Below are 19,056 nucleotides of genomic sequence, written 5' to 3'. Positions count from 1 at the left end.
TCCAGCCCCACGTCGGGCTCTGTGCTGACATCTCAGAGCCTGGAGCCTGCTTCGGATTCTGTGTCTCCCTCTCTCTCTCTGCCCATCCCCTGCTCGTGCTCTGTCTCTGTCTCTCAAAAATAAATGTAAAAAAAAAAAATTAAAAGAGCAGAGAAGGGAGGTGGCAGATGGGCAGTATAGGTGAAGAGGAGTGAGAGGTACAGGTTTCTAGTTAGGGAATATAGTCAATGGTATTGTAGTAGCCTTGTATGGTGACAGATAATAGCTACAGTTGTGGTGAGTGCACCATAATTTATAGAATTGTCCAAACACTATGTTGGACACCTGAAACTAATGTAACATTATGTGCCAACTCTACATCAATTACAAATAAATAAATAAATAAATAAACAAACAGCAGAGAGTATAATAGTGCAATTTAGAAAGAGTTTCATTCAATAAAATCCCTGCTTACTGGTACTTAAAGGATTAAGTCCTCGGCTATCAGCCAATTCAGTTATTTACCAAGGTTCATTTCCTGAGGAAATAGACAGTGGTGGTCTTACTGTAAATTCACTTGGAAAATAAACAGGGCAGTGTCCTCTGAGGTCATTCCTAGAAGTCATCCGTACTCCTTTTGTTATGTAGTAGACCACTCATTTGAAAATGTCCACATTTTCCTAAATCACCTTAGAGTTTTTTCAGGTCTGTCCATTATGGATCAGAAGCAGTACAATTAGCGCCCACAGCGACTGTCTGAATTGTTCACAGCAATTCCAAATATTGAAGGAAACAGACCAGTAGGGTTAGCTACATTTGTCAGTGGCAGTTTATTGATATGATAATTCAAATGTTATAACAGGAATTAAGTACAGGTTAAGGTTACAGACCAAATGCTTCCCAGGAATAAGGAAAGATCTAGGCACTTAACGAATGACACAAGCTAACTTGAGTGAGATAAAGTTTCTTTGGGTATTTTTTAGTTCTGTGAAAGTTACATTTATGAATTTCAAGTCATATTTTTCTCTTGATTTTTTAAAACGTGAAATAGAAAATATATATCTTAAGCATAGTTAACTTCAAGTAAATGAATGTTTGAGAATGGCAATCAGACAAGTAATGATGCATGCATTCACATGTGACAGTAAGAAAATGACTAAGACAATAAAAAGCTGGCCCAAATCATTGAATTTTGAAGAATGTTAAAAAAAATCTAAAGGAGGGGCGCCTGGGTGGCGCAGTCGGTTGGGCGTCCGACTTCAGCCAGGTCACGATCTCGCGGTCCGTGAGTTCGAGCCCCGCGTCGGGCTCTGGGCTGATGGCTCAGAGCCTGGAGCCTGTTTCCGATTCTGTGTCTCCCTCTCTCTCTGCCCCTCCCCCGTTCATGCTCTGTCTCTCTCTGTCCCAAAAATAAATAAACGTTGAAAAAAAAAATTAAAAAAAAAAATTAAAAAAAAATCTAAAGGAAATGACTGAAATCAAATGTAAAATTAAGATTTAATCCTATGAATTTCATCAATAAATAATCTTTGTTTATTATCTGGACTACAGGCCCATTTTCCAGACTTCAGCCTTTGGACCTTTGGCTGAAGTCAAGAATAGTAGAGCTGAATGCTCTACTATTTTATATTTTTATATTTATATTTTACTTTGTTATATTTTATTTTATATTTTCCTATAAAACTTAGGAAGCTAAGTTTCATACATTTTCTGAATATCCTCTTTTCTAAATCAGCTTTCCATAATGCTGTACCTTTCAGGAATGTAATGTTCATTTTGTGTAATAGGAAACAAATTTTTATTAAAAAAAAGAAATCTCTATAGCCCAGTTTCCTGAAAATTGAGTTTGTTTGACTTCTAGTGTGGCCCTTAAAAGCTGACTAGATTGGCCAATGAAACAAAATGAACTATCCCAACAGATTTAATAGTAGCTATTTAAACATTTCATTAGTGAGCTGTTTTCCCTGAAAATTAACTGAATTCTTTTTTTTAAAAAAAATTTTTTTTTTCAACGTTTATTTATTTTGGGGACAGAGAGAGACAGAGCATGAACGGGGGAGGGGCAGAGAGAGAGGGAGACACAGAATCAGAAACAGGCTCCAGGCTCTGAACCATCAGCCCAGAGCCTGACGCGGGGCTCGAACTCACGGACCGCGAGATCGTGACCTGGCTGAAGTCAGACGCTTAACCGACTGCGCCACCCAGGCGCCCCGTGAATTCTTTTTTTGAAAACTCACAGATTGACAGGAGACACTTGGACTCCTTTCATTTCCTTTAAGAGCAGTTCTTAATAATATAATTGAAGTAATAATTATTTTTATTTTTTTATAATACATTCTTTACTTAATTTCTTCCAGCTGTGGTTTCCTCAGTTGTAAAGTAGAGACAACAGTAATTTCACCTTAAAGAATTGTGAAGATTACATGATCTAATGACAGTAACACAAGTATCAAGTATCAGCTTTACTAACATAGATCATTTGGACCTCTTTTTGTTATGGTTTAGCTTTCTCCCTTAGGCAAATTCTCCCTCCCAAAGACTATGTCTTATTCAAATGTCACTGGATGCACTGGCTGGATGGAAGGAAATAACAATATCCTCACCAATTTGACTAGTTGTGTTTAAGGAAATGCTGTTAGATACTAAGATCCCCTTAAATGATCAAATAGTTGTGTTTTAAAACTTAAATAGCATTTAAGTTTTCTAATGTTTTAATTAAAAGGATTAAAATTCTCAGTGGATTAAAGATTATTTCCATGGTAACTGATTTCTTTCTTTTTCCTTCAGCACATTAAACTATGTTTCTGTAGTTAGTCTTTTAAAAGAAAATAAGCTCTTCCACCTCAGAACTACTTAAAATATCAAACATAGTACCTTATGATAAATTTTTAAAATCCAAGTCAGAAAAAGATGAAAAAACAATAGTAAGAGAGTCCTCCACAAACAATGCAAATGTTGAACAAGACTGTGAGAACAAAAATCCAGTGGCTATTCATGCCGGACTTCGAAACGGGCTTGAAAAACACCATTCTGCTCCAGTTCAGTGAAGCTTTTGTTGAGTTATATCAGTGCAACTCTGTTTTTCAGATGGGGTAGGGAATAATTACCAACAGGATTTTTGTATGACACACCTGTAAAAGTCAAAATCAAGATGCACTTAAATTTATTCAGATAGACATCTCTTGAATTATTCATCTTTCCAAAGGAAAATAATCCTACTTGACTCTTCCGGGGACCTCAAACCCCAATCTAGTTTAAACACATCTAAAGGGGAAACACACAAAGTGTGTATTGTTTCTGCATGAGTCTGTGATAAATAAAAAAATATATGTATATGTTTTAAGAGAGTATTTGATTTAGAAAATCAAAATAAAGTATGATACTTTTCATCACCTGATTGTTGAAGAATCCTTTTAATGAAATTTAGCTTTGTTTCATAACTAATGCAATGATTGTACATGATTAGGTGAACTCCAAAGGAATTTTCACCTAACCAGATACCTGGTAAGAAAGGATATTTGCTTTCAGAAATTTAGTGTTACCAGGAACAAAAAGTATCTGCATATTCTCCATGTGGAGGGCTATGGTTGATAGCAGAATCATTAAATTGCCATAAGTACTAGTGATTCCATTCTATGATGGTTTGGGCTATTTGTTAAAGCAAAGTTCCTCCTTTGATTGTGGCCAGCTTGAAGTCTCCCCATAAACTTCATGATTCTGCAGCTGCAGACAGTGTCTGAGCACAGAATATAGGAAAGGCCTTCTCTGCTCACAGAGTTTATATTTGTTTCTCTCTCCTAGGGAATGGATCAGGCTTTTAAGAAATTACTTCTGTGATGAAGAGAGGAAAAGATCCCAGGTAGGGTTTTTATTACTACATGTCATCAAGGAAACAACCAGCTTGGGAATTGCCTCACCAGGTTGCCTGGACATTCCTTAAATCTGTTAGTGACCAGAGAGCTTAGCTTGATATATACATAGGGAGATGATAGACAGATAGATAGATGATAGATAGATAGATAGATAGATAGATAGATAGATAGATAGAACAAAATTTTAAATTATACTTCTGGCTATGATGTGCTCTTATAACCACTTCTAAGAAGCAGCAAGGCAATTTTTAGACACAGCTGCCCAGGAGAGTTGCTAGGGCAAGGCCTGAGTAGGTTAGCAGAAGGGTATTTTTATGCTGCAGTTGTAGCTATGGTATCCACTAGCTGCCTCCAGAGATGGCACTTGGGATTTGCTATCCCTTCACTGGGGAGATTAGAAGGTCCTTGAACTGTTCTTGCCAATTAAAGATATCCAGAAAGAAGCAGTGGGTCATTCTGAGGCTCATGGTTTTCTTTGTCCAGCTAGCTCTTATATGTCACTCATCACAGCTGCCTAAGCTCTTGTGTGGGCCTTTTAAACTAATGCAACTTGTCTTCCTTAGCCTTTCAATAGAATCTACTTCTGCCCCATATTAAATTGATCGTTTTGATAGGGCAGGACAGGGGAGCAAGCTTGGCATTTAATTGTCCAGAGACTTGACAAGCACTGATCCTGTTTTTATTAGTTGGGCATTATCTTGGCTTTACTACATTAAAGGCCAGTCCCATAGGCTTATTTCCAGTACCTTTGGTGACAGAGATAGAGGGAACCTATTACATGCCAAATATGTCTACTGTAAATGTAGCAGAAACAGCTGAGTCATGTAGGGGTGCTGATTTGGCTGCTTTATAGTTTTGAGTCAAAGAAGTTAGTAAGCTAAGTCTCTTGTTTCCTTAATTCGTGCAGACATCCAGTCCTCCTTTGCATCTGCTTCTGGATATTGGAAATGTTGGCCTGGCTTCTGTTTTGTTTTTGTTTTGTTTCCATATACTTTTGTATCACTTAATACTTTTCACAGTATTTGCCAGGATTTCAATGCTAAAAATATATATCATGCCAGACAGAGTCTAGTGGCAGAAGAAGAGGGAAATGAAATAAAACAGAAAAAAAAAAATCAAGAGAAAGAACTATTTTGGCAGAAATTTTGTACAGTTTCCTTTCTCCATAATGTAGATTCTTTACCCAAGGAATTTCCACCACCTTGTGTGAACAGAGAACAGAGAGCGAACAGAGAACATGTAGGAGCAGGTGGCCAGCAGCCCTGGGACGGGGTGGGGGACAGAAACTCAGCACCTGACTGAGGTAAGGAGGATCTCCTAATGCAAAAACTTGGAAGTAATCTTATCCCCGTGAGCTAAAATTTATTTAATGCTTGTAGCTTTTCCCGAGTAGCTCCAAATCATGCATTATTGGGTGGTTATTTATTTTAATATTCTCTGTCAATGGTTTTCTTACTGAGGGACAATTTACCAGTGTTTGATTTTGATAGTGGAATATTTGGGGACGAAAGAACAAATAAACTCTGCCTCATTTAGAGCTTTTTGTACAAACAAATGGCTTAACATTTTCAATCTTTCACGTTATGTCTCCACTATGCAAGTGCCTTGAACAACCATGGGTATAGCAGGGGAAAAAATGTACTATCTGAGGGTTCTCCAGTTAGATCCCCAGCATAACTGGGCCACTTGAAATCTTGGAACTATCTTTAAGGAAGCAGAATATCAAGAAGCATTGTAACTTAAACACTGTTTTAGGTACCCTGCATTGGTGTCTTCCTAAGGCAGAGTAGTTAGACTTTTCAAGCTTTAGGAGGATGTAATCTCCATCTGAATTAATTCTTTCCTGTGTCAGTCAACAATAACATTTCTCAAAGTCTCTTCCTGAAAATATTAGTTCTGAGAGATATCCATGACTGTTCTTAAATGGGCAAGGTGGGAACGGGGAGTTGCCTGGTCAAATAAATTCAGGAAGCAAAGGCTTAGGCAAAGGTAAATGATTATTGCAGGAGCCTTTAATATGCTAAGAACCTTGTGAAACTTTAAAAAAAAGAAATACGGACACAATTGCCCAAGGGATGGTTTTTAGGAGATAAGCATTTCTTAAGACAAACATTCCAAAACACGTAATTTGGGGAGAAACATTCAGGATTATAATTCAGTTATCATGCCCAGTTTATGCTACAAATAAGAAACACCTTGAGCTGGGATTAGTAGTGGTGACCTTGGTTCCTATGAATAGTATTTGGTTTTTGCTTACATCTATGTTATGAGGTGATAATGTAATTAAGCCATTGAAGACTGAATTAGAACTGGGTGAATCTTGTGTTTTTATTGATATAAACCTTAGACATGGGGGTGATGTGTTGTGATGGTAGCGTCAATGATCGTGTTTTTACTTCCAAACTAGTCAGAATGAAAACAATAATAACAAAAATTAGAAACACTTTTTAAAAAACAGACTCAAAGAAAAGCAAGCAGTGAAATATTTTGTATATGTCTTTTGAGAAGCTGAGAAGTCACACACAAATAATGAAATAGCTTCTGTATTTATAAACTTCTAGAGGACAAATAATACACTTATTCATGTTTGTACATCTTTAGCATGTATTTACTAGATAATTGATGATGCTTTTAAATGAATGAAAACAACTCATCAGAAATTCAGCCTTCATACATCATGCTATTGGAATGTCCTGCTTTATCTACAAGGATAAAAAATTAAAACCTTTCTCTATATTTTTAGCTTAAAACTTTAGGAATAAAAATATTTTCAAGTGTTTTCTCTTAAAATTTGAAATAGTATAAACTAATTTTGATGAGGCAATAAGACTTACTTTTTGTTCGTAAATATTTTTGTCCCATCACAATGAGTAATTATTCTATAAATTCTGGTTATTCTAAGCAGACATAATCTTTTCTCATTCCTTTTTGTAAAGTCATGGTTGCCAGCTGAGTATACACGTACAATGATTGACATGACGCCTTTAGTTTTGTCTTCCATTAATGCTTTGTCAAGGGCTCTCTCCAGATGGCCCTTAAAGTTAATGGGTTGCTTGTGCTCCTCCAGCCTTTCCATAACAAAACTGATTCATTTGCCTTGGTAACTGAAAGTATAATGCATCTGCCTGTTTACCCCCTGAATCTTAGGATCATATTCATAGGGAGACTTGTGCTTGTGTGTGTGTGTGTGTGTGTGTGTGTGCGTGTGTGTGCGTGCACGTGCACACATGCACACACTCATCTTTTTCTTTAGTCCCATTAAACAAAAGCATTGGTGTTTGTCAGTTATGGAATAATTTTAATATAGTGTATGGTGATAACATCCATCAGGGGTGTGAAGTAATTTGTATCTTCAAAAATGGCCTTAGATCTCATGATGGAATACAAAATAAAGGGGACACACAACGCAAAAAATAACTGCTATTATTGTACTACTAAATAAGGTTTAAAAAGTATAAATCAGTAAAAAAAAAAATAAAGCTTAATTTGAAAACCAGGTACTATTTGATAGAAACAGAGAAAGATAAACATTGAGGATAATTGAAAGAGTACACAGTGAGTCAGAACTATCATTTTAGTACCAAGAAGTTCTGTATGAAAATGAAAGGAAATCCAAAGATGAAAGAAGAATGAGTATAGTTATTATAGTATTTATTTAGAATACAGGACTATATGAAGCTTATTTTTTTATCCTACTGTGTTTCGATTTTATGGCCACTTATTTCTTCATGTGTAGTTCTAAAGACTCATTTTTTGAAGTTATCGCTTCTCAATATGTTCTACCTAAAGCCCAAATAACAGAAGACCTGGAAAAACTCCTTTTTATACTTTTTTGGGTCCCTGGATAGTGTAATACAATGAAATAAAATCATTTCAAGTATCATGTAGATGTGTATTATTTTTTTCTTGGCTAATTCTTTTCAAGAAAGCCAGCTTTAACGGCCTGGCTACATTTTGTTCTTATGAAAGATACACTGCAATTATGTTATAACATTGTGCTGAATGTGGTTCCACACAAGAAGGATGGCAGAAATTCTTTTAAATTTCATTTTGCCAAGACCTAAGGAAGAGATCGATCCTATAATCTTTCCTTTTCGATTCACATAAATTGCCAGTAACTGTTTTCTTGAATTAATATATATCAGTTCAATTTAGAAAAAAAAAATATTTTGAGGGATGAAAATGGTTCCTTTTTACAGTAAAAGGGTTCAAGAAACACCAACATAGAAGTTTTTTTCTCTAAGTCCACTGCAGTAAAGTCAACTCTTGCTGACAATCCCAGATAATGACCATGGCTTACATTTATGTAGTACTTTGCAATTTTCAAAGTGTGTTCTTGTCATTATTTCATGAGAACTCATATTAAGTGTGCAAAATAGGCCAGGATGAAGAGAAACCAAGGTCCTGAGATATGAAGTGACTTGTAGAAGATCACACCAGAAGATATTTGCAAATGACATATGTGATAAAGGGTTAGTATCCAAAATCTATGAAAACCTTATTAAACTCAACACCCAAAAAACAAACAATCCAATTTAAAATGGGCAGAAGGCATGATCAGACATTTCTCCAAAGAAGACATACATGAAAAGATGCTCAGCGTCACTCACCATCAGAGAAATAGAAATCAATACTACGATGAGATATCACCTCACACCTGTCAGAATGGCTAAAATTAACAACACAGGGAACAACAGATGGTGGCGAGGATATGGAGGAAGGGGAACCCTTTTACACTGTTGGTGAGAATGCAAACTAGTGCAGCCACTCTGGAAAACAGTGTGAAGTTTTCTTAAAAAGTTAAAAGTAGATGGGGTACCTCGGTGACTCAGTCAGTTAAATGTCTGACTCTTGATTTCGGCTCAGGTCGTGATCTCATGGTTCATGACACTGAGCCCTGCATCAGGTTCTGTGCTGACAGTGCAGAACCTGCTTGGGATTGTTTCTCTCTCCTTGTCTCTCTGCCTCTTCCACACATACTCTCTCTCTTTCTCTCTCTCAAAAAAAGTTAAATGTAGAACTACCCTACAACCCAGCAATTGCACTACTAGGTTATTACCCAAAGGATACAAAAATACAGATTTGAAGGAGTACAAGCACCCCGATATTTATAGCAGCACTATTGACAATAGCCAAACTATGGAAAGAGCCCAAATATCCATCAACTGATGAATGGATAAAGAAGGTGTTTATTACTCAGGAATATTAGTCATCAAAAAGAATGAAATCTTGCCATTTGCAATGTTGTGAATGGAGCTAGAGTATATTATGTTAACTAAGCAAAATAAGTCAGTCAGAGAAAGACAAATACCATATGATTTCACTCTTATGTGGAATTTAAGAAACAAAACAGATGAACATAGAGGATGGGGGGAGAAAAGAGAGAGGGAAGCAAACCATAACAGAATATTAACTATAGAGTACTAACTGAGGGTTGATAGAAGGAGGTGGGTAGGGGATGAACTAAATGGGTGATGGGTGTTAAGGAAAGCACTTGTGATGAGCACTGGGTTTTATATGTAAGTGATGAATCACTAAATTCTACATCTAAAACCAATTTTACTGTATATGTTAACTAACTAGAATTTAAATAAAAGCTTGAAAAAAAAGATCATACAACTAATGAATGACAGTACTTGGTTGGATTGTCACCCTGGTTTACACTCTCAGGTGTGTGTGTGTGTGTGTGTGTGTGTGTGTGTGTGTGTGTGTGTTTCATAAACAGAATCGTTGATAATATGGTTCAGCAGTTTAGAATAATTATAATAGTTAACATCTGTATAATGCTTTTCACTTTACTGAATTATTTCATGTCCTTTACCTTACTTAAGTTTTATGGTAACTTTAGCTGTATCTATTTTTATCATCTGCATCCCCATTTTACAGATGAGGAAGCCAAGGCTCAGAGATCTCATGTGACCTTGGCTCTGGCAGATCCTGGACTGAGGTTTTGACCAGTCTGGAAGGTCTAAAAATGAGGCAATATCAGAACATTCCATTCCTGTGGTAACAGTGCTGTAGTGCTGGAACACATTTTATTTGGATCTTTGCAATTACACGACAATTTACTATGAATCTTTTCAGGGTGAAAGAATTCTCTGAATGCCATGTGAATACTCTGACTTCTTCAACAAACACTTAGGTTCTTCCATGAACCTAGAAGGAAATCAGCCAAGATTCTGTATAGCATAGTGCCAATATGAGAGATTCATAAAGAATAGCTTTCATATTGTTATTCTTGATTTATATTATTTACCACTGGCTTTCTTTAGAATTAAGCACTCTTAGATTGCCACCTTAACATAAAGAGGGGCTGTTGCTGTTACTTCTACTTCTTCCCACCCATTCAGTGCAAGCAAGCTGATCTCTTGAACATCAGCTGTGAATTCCCAAGACCTTCTCTCAGCCCTTAGCATGCTTGATTTTTCTAGAATGAAGAATTTGACACTGTTTAATTCCCTTCTTTTGAAAGTTCTCTTTCTTTGCTTCTGTGGTATTTTTCTTCAACCTGTGTATCTGGTGGCTACCCTTCTTTTTTTTTTTTTTTTTTAAATTTTTTTTTCAACGTTTATTTATTTTTGGGACAGAGAGAGACAGAGCATGAACGGGGGAGGGGCAGAGAGAGAGGGAGACACAGAATCGGAAACAGGCTCCAGGCTCTGAGCCATCAGCCCAGAGCCCGACGCGGGGCTCGAACTCACGGACCGCGAGATCGTGACCTGGCTGAAGTCGGACGCTTAACAGACTGCGCCACCCAGGCGCCCCTGGTGGCTACCCTTCTTTAACCCACTCTGAATTTACAGGCATCAGAGATAATTAATCCATGATTATATATTGTCTGTATACATAAAAAGCCTTAGTTGAGGCGCCTGGGTGGCTCAGTCAGTTGGGCATTCGACTCTTGATTTTGGCTCAGGTCATGATCCGAGGGTCATGGAATCAAGCCCTGAGTCAGGCTCTGCACTGAGTGTGGAGCCTGGTTAAGATATTATCTCTCTCTCTCTCTCTCTCTCTCTCTCTCTCTCTCTCTCATTCTGGGCCTCTATCCACTTGTTCTCTCTCTCTGTAAAATTAAAAAAAGGCTTAGCACTCAGGGTTTGCAGTAATACAGTTACTTTCTATGGCTGTTTTTTTCACCATTTTCCTGTACCCTGTAAACCCAGCCCTCCAGCCAAACTAAACACTTGGCAGTAATTGGGAAACAAAAATCTACCAAAATTCAATCTGAGGAAATGTTACAAAGGGAATCACCTAAGGGTTTCTTTAAAGTGAGAACTCTTGTTATTCACCTAAAATGTGTTTCAATTTGAGTTGTTTTTTACTCGTAATCAGATTTCTTTCTAAACTTGAATTACCTATAATGAGAATGAGAATGCTTACTTATTATAACCCCAGATGTTCATATAGAAACTTGTCCACAAATGGCCATAAAAGCAGCATCCTTAATAGCCAAAAGGTGGAAACAACCCAAATATCCATCAACTGATGTATGGATAACCAGTATGTGGTATATCCATACAATGGTATATGATTCAGCAATAAAAAGAAATAGACTCTTGATATACATGATCTAACATGGATGAACCCTGAAAACTGATGCTAAGTGAAAGAAGCCAGTCACAAAGGACAAGATATTAGTAATTTTTATTTATAGGAAATGTCTAGAATAGGCAAATCCATAGACACAAAGTAGATTAGTGGCTGCCAAGAGCTGTGAGGGATGGAGAATTAGGGTGTGATGTCTAAGAGATGTGGAGTTATGGGGAGGGAGATGAAAATATTCTAAAATTGTTTGGGGTGGTATTTGCACAATGCTATTAATACACTGATAACCACTGAATTATACACTTTGAATTGTATGGTATGTGAATTTTATCTCAATAAACCTGTTTTTAAAAAAAGAATAAAAGGTCAGCAAGATGGCTGAATAAGAGGTCCCCTGTTGTATTCCTCTTTGGCAATAATAATTTGGCAGCCATGCACTGACAAAATTGCCTTGGTGGAAGCTTTTGTGGAGGTGGCCAAATCTGTGGCTGGGACCACAGAAATAGAAATAGCTCTTTATCCCAGAGGACTCAGCCACAACCCTGTGTGGCTTGATCCTGTCACCAGCATCATATACCAAAGGACCCAGAAGGAGTCACATCCACCTAAGTAGTAAGCATACAGACCTCTGTCCTGGCTGTAGACCCTGAAGTGTCCTATGAATCAGCTCTAGATCTTCTTGGTTATGATCTGGGAGATCCTTGAGGTAAGTCTGCGAAACTTGGCCTGACGGTAGAGTCTAAAAGGGTCCAATAACTGGGCTTCAGACCCTTTCATCCACAGTCCATTAGTAGCCATGCTGGCACAGGAACTCAGCAGGAAACATTCCCAGGTACCCCCAGAGATCTATGACTAGTCCCCACCTAGTCATAGTCTATGGATTGACCTGTTGGCACAGGAACCAGGTAGGAGAAGTTCTGGGCCTACACATGGCTCCAGGCCCCTCTCAGCTGCAGTCTGTAAGCAGGCCTGCCAGTACAGGGACACAAACATAGACATGTCTGTCTGCTCCCCCATAAATTCTGAAAGAGCCCACACTCGGCTCCAGCCCCCTCCTAGCTACAGTCTGCAAGCATTTTTGTGAGTCCAGGGACCCAGCAGGAAACACTCCCATTTACACATCCAGAGATTCTGAAAGGGCCTTAGAGGGGCACTTGGGTGGCTCAGTCAGTTGAGCATCAGCATCCGAGTTCAGCTTAAGTCATGATCTCACGGTTCATGGGTTTGAGCCTGTGTCAGGCTCTATGCTGACAGCTCAGAGCCTGTAGCCTGCTCCAAGTTTTATGTCTCCTTGCTTTCTGCCCCTTCCCTGCTCATGCTCTGTCTCTCTCTTTCTCTAAAAAATAAGTAAACTTTAGAAAAAAAAATTTTAAATGAAAGGGCCTTATAGTTAGCTTCAACCCCTCCCACCCGCAGTCCACAAACAATCCTGCTGGCACAGGGACCTGTCAGGAGACACTCCTGTGTGTACCTCAGGAGATTCTGAAACAACCATATACTTGGCTCCAGTCATAGTATAACAGGGCAGCCCAACCTACCCAGGGACTTGGTGGGAGACACACTCATTCATGTCTCCTGGGCAAGATCTGCAGACATAATCTTGCCTGTGAACCTTGAAATAGCAGTAGGGCTCAGTTCTAGCACCTCTCAGCCATGGTCCAGGGCTAGTCCTTTCCACCCAGGGACCTACCCAGTGACCCAGCAGGAGTCTTCCAGGGACCTGGTGGGAGTCACATCTATGCACACGTGCTATCAGGCCCACTGTCTGAGGACCTAACTGTGGACCCTGAAGTGGACTCTTGTCCCAGCGCAACCCTACTGAACAAGGTATTAGAGTCAGTCCCGTCCACCTGGGGACTAGACAGAATCTGCCAAAAGCAGTTGTAAGAAGGAAGTTTATAGTGATAAATTTCTACATTAAGAAGAAAGATTTCAAATAAACAACCCAACTTGACACCTGAAGGAATTAGAAAAAGAAGAAAAAACTAAGCCAAAAGTTAGAAGGAAGGAAATAATAGAGATTAGAGCAGAAATAAATTAAATATACTTGAAACACAATAGAAAAAATCAATGAAATTAACAGGTTGTTTTTTAAAAGATAAACAAAATTAACACCCTTAGCTTAGCTAAACTAACCAAGAAAAAAAGAGGAAGGACTAAAACAAAATTGTCAATGAAAGAGGGGACATAATTGATACCACAGAAATACTAAAGAAGCTACTATTAACAATTATATGCCAAAAAACTAGATAACCTAGAAGAAATGAAAAAGTTCCTAGAATCATACAACCTACAACATACATAGCAAGTCCAAATTATGAAGAAATAAAAATATTAACAGTCCAATAACAATTGAAGAGATTCAAGCAATAATAAAAAACCTTCCCCAAAATAAAAGCCCTAAACTAATGGCTCTTTGGGTGAATTCTACCAAACTTTTAAAGAATAATTAATGCCAATGCTTCTCAAATTCCCCCAATGTTTGAAGAAGAAGGAATACTCCCAAACCCATTTTATGAGGCTGTACCATTACTCTGATACCAAAGCCAGATAATGGCACTATAAAAGAAAAGAAAGCTACAGGCCAATATCTCTGATGAAAATAGATGCAAAAATTCTGAACAAAATACTAGCAAACAAAATTCAATAGCACATTAAAAGGATCCTACCCATGATCAAGTAGGATCCATGCCTGGGATGAAAGCATGATTCAACATGCAAATGAATAAATGAAAGGAAAATCATTTGATCCTCTCAACAGATGCAAAAAAAGAATTTGACAAAATTCAACACCCATTCATGATAAAAACTATCAACAAATTGGTTATAGAAGGAACATACTTCAACATAGTAAAGGCCATATATGAAAAGTCCACAGCAAATATTATATGAAATGGTGAGAAGTTGAAAGCTTTTCCTCTAAGATCAGGAACAAGACAAGGATGCCTGCTCTCACCACTCCTAGTCAACATAGTACTGGAAGTCCTAGCCACAGTAGCTAACTAGGCTAGCAAAAAGAAATAAAAGGCATTCATATCAGAAAGAAGTAAAATTGTCTCTGTTTATGTATTATATGACCTTATATGTAGAAAACTCTAAAGACTCCACCAAAAAAACTGTTAGAACTAATAAACAAATTCAGCAATGCTGCAGTATGCAAAATCAATATGCAAAAATTAGATGCATATCTATACACTAACAACAAACTATCTGCAAAAAAGTAAAGAAAACAATCATATAAAATAGCATCAAACAATAAAAATACTTAGGCATAAATGTAAGGAGATAAAAGATCTGTATATGAAAAACTCTAAAAAACTGATGAAATAAATAGAAGGAAACACAAGTAAATGAAAAAATATCACATGTTCATGTATGAAAAGAGATAGTGTTGTTAAAAATGCCCACATTAGCCAAAGCCATCCATAGATGCAATGCAATCGCTATCAAAATTTCAATGGCATTTTCCACAGAAATGAAAAACAGTCCTAAAATGTGTTTGGAATCACAAAAGATCCTGAATAGCCAAGGCAGTCTTGAAGAAGAACAAAGTTGGAGGCATCACGCTTCCTGATTTCAAAATGTTACAAAGCTAGAGTAGTCAGAACAATGTAGTCCAGGTGTAAAAACAGAGACATCAACCAATGGAGCAGAATCAACAGTCCATAAATAAACCCATTCATATATGGCCAAGAAATATTTGGCAAGGAAGCCAAGACTACTCAATAGGGAAAGGATAATCTCTTCAATAAATGGTACTGGTTATCCACATACAAAAGAGTGAAACCAGACCCCTATCTTACACCACCCAGAAAAATTAACTCAAAATAGATTAAGGACTTAAACATAAGAACTGAAACTGTAAAAGTCCTAGAAGAAAACGTAGGGGAAAACTCCTTGACATTGGTCTTAGCAATAATTGTTTGGATATAACACCAAAATCACAAGCAACAAATAAAAAAATCAATAAGCAGGACTATATCAAACTAAAAGGCTTCAACACAGCATGAACAAACGAACAAGAAAAACAAAACAAAACAATCAACAAAATTAAAAGACAACCCACAGAGCAGGAGAAAATATTTGCAAGTTGTATATATCTGATAAGTGGTTAATATCCAAAAAATATAAAGAACTTGTATGATTCAACAGCACAAAAACAATTGGCAAAGGATCTGAATAATCATATTTCCAAAAAAGACCTATAGTCTGCCAACAGGTACACAAAAAAGTGCTCAACATCAGTAATCATCAGAGAAATGCAAATCAAAATCATAATGAGATATCACCTCACATCTGTTAGAATGACTATTATCAAAAAGATAAGACATAACAAGTGCTGGTAAGGATGTGGAGAAAAGGAAACCTTTGTGCACTGTTGGTGGAAGTGAAAACTGGTACCACCACCATGGAAAACAGTGTGGAGGTTTCTCAAAAAATTAAAAATAGAAATACCATATGATCCAACAATTCCACTTCTGGGTATATATCCAAAGGAAATGAAATCACTATCTTGGAGAGAAATCTGCACCCCCATGTTCATTGCAGTGCCATTTATATAGCCAACACATGGAAACAACACAAGTGTTCATTAACATGTACAATGCAATATTATTCAGCCATAAAAAAGAAGGAAATTCTGCCATTTGAGACAACATGAATGAATCTTGAGGGCATTAGGCTAAGTGAAATAAGTCAGACAGAGAAATACAAATACTGTATGATCTCACTTATATGTGGAATCTAAAAAGTCAGCTCATAGAAACAGTAAAATGGTGGTTACCAGGGGCTGGGTGTGGGGGGACTGTGGAGACACTGGTCAAGAGATACAAACTTTCAATCACAATATGAATAAGTTTTGAGAAGCTCACGTACAGCATGGTGACTATAGCTGACAAAACTGTAGCATATGCTTGAAATTTTCTAAGAGAGTAGAGCTTGAATGTTTTCAATACAAACACACACACACACACACACACACACACACACACTCACACACATGATTTAAAAGAAAGCAAATAAAAAAAACAGGAGTCTTTAGAAACTTTCATTTTAGAGAGACAAACAAGCTTCCTAGTCAGTTAATTTTTTCAAGAGTTACTTAAACATAAAACTAAGAGGGGATACTAAGAAGACATATGAGAAATATCAGGTAATTGTTACGCAGTTTCTTAATACTATTTACCTATTTTCTCTAACAACACAGATCACCCCTGAGGTGGCATCAGACAATATTAAAACTTCCTAATGCATGTATTTTGACTATGCAATAAATATTTAGGGAAGCCAGAAGGCACGTATTAACTTAGGCCTTATCTATAAAGGAATATCATGTTAATTATCTGAACCAGATTGACAGGTATATTCAGAAAGTAAAAGAATTAGTAAAATAAAATTTCTTCTGAGTTCACTAGGCAAGCGTCATATGTAATGAAGTTGTTTTTCTATATTATATCAATGGAGCCTAAAATCCCTAAGTCATAAGTGTTGAACAAATAAATAAAAATGGTTGAAACAGCTGTACAAGTAGATAACACTTCAGTACATATTCTATACAATTAGCCAAGGATCCACTTTAGTCTGAAGCCAGAGAAAAGAATGCTTTCATTCTTTTTTGAAAATCATGTGATATAGTGGCTCTCAGAACCTCTGTTAAGCGTTGTGCAGTTGGTACTGGATAGAACCAATAAATTTTGGTTGCTGTGGTCTGAATGTTTGTGTCCCTCCCACACCATTCATATGTTGAAATTCTAATGTCCAACACGATGGTGTGTAGTATATGGGGGTCTTTGGGAAGTGATTAGGTCATTTAATTAGGCAGACACCTCATGAATCAGATTAATGCTCTTATAAAAGAGACCCAAGAGAGCTCCCCTACCCCTTCCACCATGTGAGACGTCTGCTGCCCCGACAAAGTCCTTCACCAAACCATGCTGGCTCCCTGACTTCAGACTTCCAACTTCAGAACTGTGAGAAATACATTTCTGTTTCTAAGTCACCCAGACTATGGCATTTGTGATAGCAGCCTGGACAGAAGAAGACACTAGTTAAATGAGATGAGCAAAGTAAAAATTGCTCTAGGATAAAGCAGTATTATTTCCCTCTAGAAACCTGCACTTCCTTATCAAATGGTGTAAATAAGTAAGGATCAACAATCCTCGGCTTTTCCTCTAGATCAGCAGTGATCAAATTTCAGTGCCATAAGTATTAGTGTATTTGTTACAATGCATAGCCCTAGGCCCTTCAGTGACATAGTGGGTCTCCGGCAGGGACCCAGGGATCAGCTTTCAAAATAAACACCATAGTGATGCTGATAGAAGTGGTGTGTAGGCTACATTTTGAGGAATACTAGCATGTGAATTTTCCTTATCCCTTGATGCTTGCTATCAGATTAAATGTATCAATGGTAACAGCTAACAAATAAAAAGAGAAGACTTCCCTCAGACTATTTGAGCTAAGGTCACAATAGGTGGCTCATTTTCTTTTCTTTTTTTTTTTTTTCAATATATGAAGTTTATTGTCAAATTGGTTTCCATACAACACCTGTGTATTCATCCCAAAAGGTGCCCTCCTCGATACCCATCACCCACCCTCCCCTCCCTCCCACCCCCTATCAACCCTCAGTTTGTTCTCAGTTTTTAAGAGTCTCTTATGCTTTGGCTCTCTCCCACTCTAACCTCCTTTTTTTTTTTTTTCTTCCCCTCCCCCATGGGTTTCTCTTAAGTTCCTCAGGATCCACCTAAGAGTGAAAACATATGGTATCTGTCCTTCTCTGTATGGCTTATTTCACTTAGCATAACACTCTCCAGTTCCATCCACGTTGCTACAAAGGGCCATGTTTCATTATTTCTCATTGCCACGTAGTACTCCATTGTGTATATAAACCACAATTTCTTTTTTTTTTTTTTGTCTTGACATCTTTTATTTTTTTTACATTTATCACGCCATGAATTCATAGGGAATGGGTTCCAACAGCTCAGGCTCCTTTCCATTGGTTCTCACAAAGTGTGCTTCTCTGGGTGGGGCAGGCTGGCGCTTCAGTTGAACCCAAGTACCTTTCTCCTTGGCTTCCTTCTTTTTCTGATCATTTTCCTTCACCCGCTTCAGGAAGCTGTCTCGGCTCTTTGAGTGCTTTATGTGCTCGATACGTACATTAATTCTCTTAGCAAGAATCTTGCCCTTAACTTGTTTGTTTACAACAATGCCAACAGCATGCTGGGTAACATTGTAGACTCTTCCAGTTTTGCCGTGGTAACATTTGTGGGGCATTCCTTTTTGAACAGTGCCCATTCCCTTGATGTCCACAATATCACCTTTCTTGTAGATTCGCATGTATGTTGCCAAAGGAACAACTCCATGTTTTCTAAAAGGCCTAGAGAACATATAGCGAGTACCTCTCCTCTTTCCCTTTGTGTTGGTCATTTTGGCGAATTACTGGAAGATGGCGGTTCCCTAAACCACAATTTCTTTATCCATTCATCACTTGATGGACATTTAGGCTCTTTCCATAGTTTGGCTATTGTTGAAAGTGCTGCTATAAACATTGGGGTACAAGTGCCCCTATGCATCAGTACTTCTGTATCCCTTGGGTAAATTCCTAGCAGTGCTATTGCTGGGTCATAGGGTAGGTCTATTTTTAATTTTTTGAGGAACCTCCACA

General features: G+C 37.6%; 1 protein-coding gene across 1 annotated transcript; it reads right to left on the bottom strand.

Moving 5' to 3' along the window:
• Positions 1-18,290: 18,290 nt before the first annotated feature.
• On the bottom strand, positions 18,291-18,842 carry LOC124501486 (60S ribosomal protein L21). The gene has a single exon (XM_047065712.1). It carries the CDS (start codon positions 18,816-18,818, stop codon positions 18,336-18,338), a length of 483 nt encoding a protein of 160 aa, XP_046921668.1. The 5' UTR covers positions 18,819-18,842; the 3' UTR covers positions 18,291-18,335.
• Between the last annotated feature and the right edge of the window lie 214 nt (positions 18,843-19,056).

The sequence above is a fragment of the Lynx rufus genome, unplaced genomic scaffold (assembly GCF_022079265.1).
Source record: "Lynx rufus isolate CCGP_SWC_20201006 ecotype Redwood Valley unplaced genomic scaffold, mLynRuf1.p SCAF_7, whole genome shotgun sequence".
NCBI lineage: Eukaryota > Metazoa > Chordata > Mammalia > Carnivora > Felidae > Lynx > Lynx rufus.
This window is presented reverse-complemented; position numbering and strand designations above follow the sequence as displayed.